This window comes from Brassica napus, chromosome C1, assembly GCF_020379485.1.
Source record: "Brassica napus cultivar Da-Ae chromosome C1, Da-Ae, whole genome shotgun sequence".
NCBI classification, from domain to species: domain Eukaryota; kingdom Viridiplantae; phylum Streptophyta; class Magnoliopsida; order Brassicales; family Brassicaceae; genus Brassica; species Brassica napus.
The window spans coordinates 32727165-32730391 of record NC_063444.1 but is presented as its reverse complement, the minus strand read 5'-3'; the positions used below and the strand labels follow the sequence as shown (position 1 = coordinate 32730391).

Here is a 3227-nt window from a genome sequence, read left to right as displayed (position 1 = left end):
CCGTGTCCCCATAAGTCTCCACTTCCACCACAGTGTTCTTGAAAATCATATCAAGTGATGGCTATTTTACTATAAGACAGACATGGAATCGAATTTCTCGAGTCATATTTTTCCCCCAAAGGTGATTTCGGATTCACTTACAAAATTATTAACTTCTCCGACCGTTTTCTCCGGATCAAGATAATGAGTTTGCATGTGGATTCTATATCTAATGGAGAAGGTTGGACTAGTATTGCCGATTGGCTCGTCATTTCAAGAAGACAAGAGGAGAAAATGAAGCTCTCGGACAAAAGAGAAGTCCCTCTAACCTAGTGATAAGAATTTTGGTTTTGTGTGCTTCAAGATCTATGGTTTTAGAGTTTTGAACCTGGGTGTTCAACTCCTAAACTTTCACAAAAATTATTTTCGGTAAGTATTATTTTCATTTAGAAGTTCCATTGATCTAGACTGTACATTTATATATGAAATCTCTATAAGATTGTTACTCCGACACAAGAATCAACAAATTGGATAGAAAAGTAATTACACACCCTTCACACTATTAAATTTGCAAATATTTTCAAATTCTGCATAGATAGCTAATTACCTATGTTTCTATGTATATAGAGCTAAATTGCTGTTGATATTATTAGAAAAGGACTTTAGAAGTCTAATTATTATTTTATGAGGCCTGGAAAATTATTATTTGATATATTTTTATTTAAACTTCAAATTTTCTGGAGCTTAGAAAATAAATCTTAAATAGAATACAATTTTTTGGTTAAAATTCTATGTTTATTTTGGTTCAAATATGATTCAAATTTCGATTAAAAAGACTAAAAATGACTAAGGTTTAAAGTAGTATTATGGTTTAGTATTATACAAAAATATATTATGTTATATCTGGTTAATGAGTAATATAAAATTTATTAATGGTTTCTTTTGTCAACCTATTTCGTTTTAGTTTTCTTCTTTTTTTTCCTCCCAGCTCGAGATTTCACTAGCTTCTTTGAAGGCGTTGATAAAAAAAAAAAAAAACAACTTGGTCCAAATATGTATAGTTGCTACAATGGGCCAATGAACCATGAAGCCCATTAAAAGATCCATAGTCTGTCTTCATCTCCTCCATTCCTCTCAAGCTCGACAGTCTATTACGACGGGGGAAAATGGCGTTGCGACATTTGAGCCGACCGAGAGACATCGTAAAGAGATCGACGAAGAAGTACCTCGAGGAACCTCTATACCACCGTCTCTTCAAGAACGGTGGATCAGAGGTGAGTGTCCGTCAGCAGCTGAATCAATTCCTAAAGGGCACTAAGCACGTCTTCAAATGGGAAGTCGGAGATACCATCAAGAAGCTCCGAAGCCGCGGCCTCTATTACCCAGCTCTCAAGGTATCGCATTTTCGAACAAGTTTAGGTTTAGGGTTTAAGTGTTCATTACGAACAAGTTAGTCACTGGTACTGAAGCGGATAAAGATTCTCTTGAACTAGGTGATTTTTTATTGTGAGATTCAAATGTAGAGTCTTTTTGGGTTTTTGCAGCTATCTGAAGTTATGGAACATAGAGGTTTGAACAAGACGGTGAGTGATCAAGCAATCCATCTCGATCTCGTCGCCAAAGCTCGTGGAATCGCTGCTGGGGAGACTTACTTCGTCAATCTTCCGGAAACATCTAAAACCGAGCTCACCTATGCGTCTCTTTTGAACTGCTACTGCAAGGAGTTGATGACTGAGAAAGCAGAAGGTCTTCTCAACAAGATGAAAGAGCTCAACATTACTGTTAGCTCCATGTCCTATAACAGCCTCATGACTCTTTACACAAAGACAGGACAGGCCGAGAGGGTTCCGGGGATGGTTCAAGAAATGAAGGCTGAGAATGTCATGCCTGATTCTTACACGCACAATGTCTGGATGAGGGCACTGGCTGCTACTGATGATGTTTCTGGTGTCGAGAGAGTCATTGAGGAGTTGAACAGAGATGGTAGAGTTGCTCCAGATTGGACTACATACAGCAATATGGCGTCTATATACGTTGATGCGAGACTGTCTGAGAAGGCTGAGAAGGCACTTCAAGAACTTGAGATGAAAAACACGGACAGGGATTTTAAGGCGTATCAGTTTCTTATTACATTGTATGGACGACTTGGGAAACTGACTGAGGTTTATAGGATTTGGCGTTCGTTGAGGCTGGCTATGCCGAAAACCTCAAATGTAGCTTATTTGAACATGATACAAGTGCTGGTGAACTTGAAAGATGTAACTGGTGCGGAGACACTGTTCAAGGAATGGCAAGCTAACTGTACTACTTATGACATCAGGGTTGTGAATGTGATGATTGGAGCTTATGCAAAAGAAGTTCTCATTGAAAAAGCAAAAGAGCTCAAGGAGAAAGCTCCGAGAAGAGGAGGAAAGCCGAATGCTAAAACGTGGGAGATCTTCATGGATTACTATGTTAAGAGTTGTGATACGGCTCACGCACTTGAGTGTATATCTAAGGCAGTTTCCATAGGCAAAGGAGATGGTGGTAAGTGGTTACCATCACAGGAAGCAATCAGTAGTTTAATGATCCAGTTCGAGGAAAAGAAAGATGTTAATGGAGCTGAGAATTTGTTGGAGATTTTAAAGAAGGGAACTGATGATAGTATAGGTGCAGAGATCTTTGAATCATTGGTAAGAACGTATGCAGCAGCAGGAAAGAGTCATCCTGCTATGCGCCAGCGTCTGAAGATGGAAAAGGTTGAGGTTAATGAAGCGACGCAGAAGCTTCTTGATGAATTATGTCACGAAGAGTGAGTAAAGGTCTCTGTTCATCTCTCTTCTCCTTCATATTTTTCCCTTCAGGGAGGGTACTTGCATTCTGACAGCTCTGTTTCTTTAATAAGAATAGGCTCTTTTTATATGATAGCGAATACGCAAATCAATCTTATGGGTCTGTTTTACATTCACATACGACCGTTTGTTTCATGTGTTTTCTGTGAATTGTTTCGAGCCTAGCTTCCATTTACAGTTAGAGACAACAAAACTCTCTCTCTTTCTCTCTTTTCTATCCTAAAGTTAGTAATAAGATATAAAGTTTAGTTCTTTAAACTTAATAATTAACATTATCTCTACACATGGCACTTAAAATTTTGAAATGGTGACATGTTTGAAATATATCATAGGTAATAAGATAAACTAGAGTTGACCGGCTTTGCACGCACGGGTATTTATTTTTAAGTTTTTGTACATTTATATTCATTTTTCATC

The 3227-nt window shown here is 38.0% G+C and overlaps 1 protein-coding gene across 1 annotated transcript; it reads left to right on the top strand.

The window, feature by feature from the left end:
* The first annotated feature begins 1103 nt into the window (after positions 1-1103).
* Positions 1104-2960, top strand: LOC106430362 (pentatricopeptide repeat-containing protein At1g60770). The gene is made up of 2 exons (XM_013871147.3): positions 1104-1373; positions 1524-2960. Exons 1-2 carry the CDS (start codon positions 1146-1148, stop codon positions 2772-2774), a joined length of 1479 nt encoding a protein of 492 aa, XP_013726601.2. The 5' UTR covers positions 1104-1145; the 3' UTR covers positions 2775-2960.
* Positions 2961-3227: the final 267 nt, after the last annotated feature.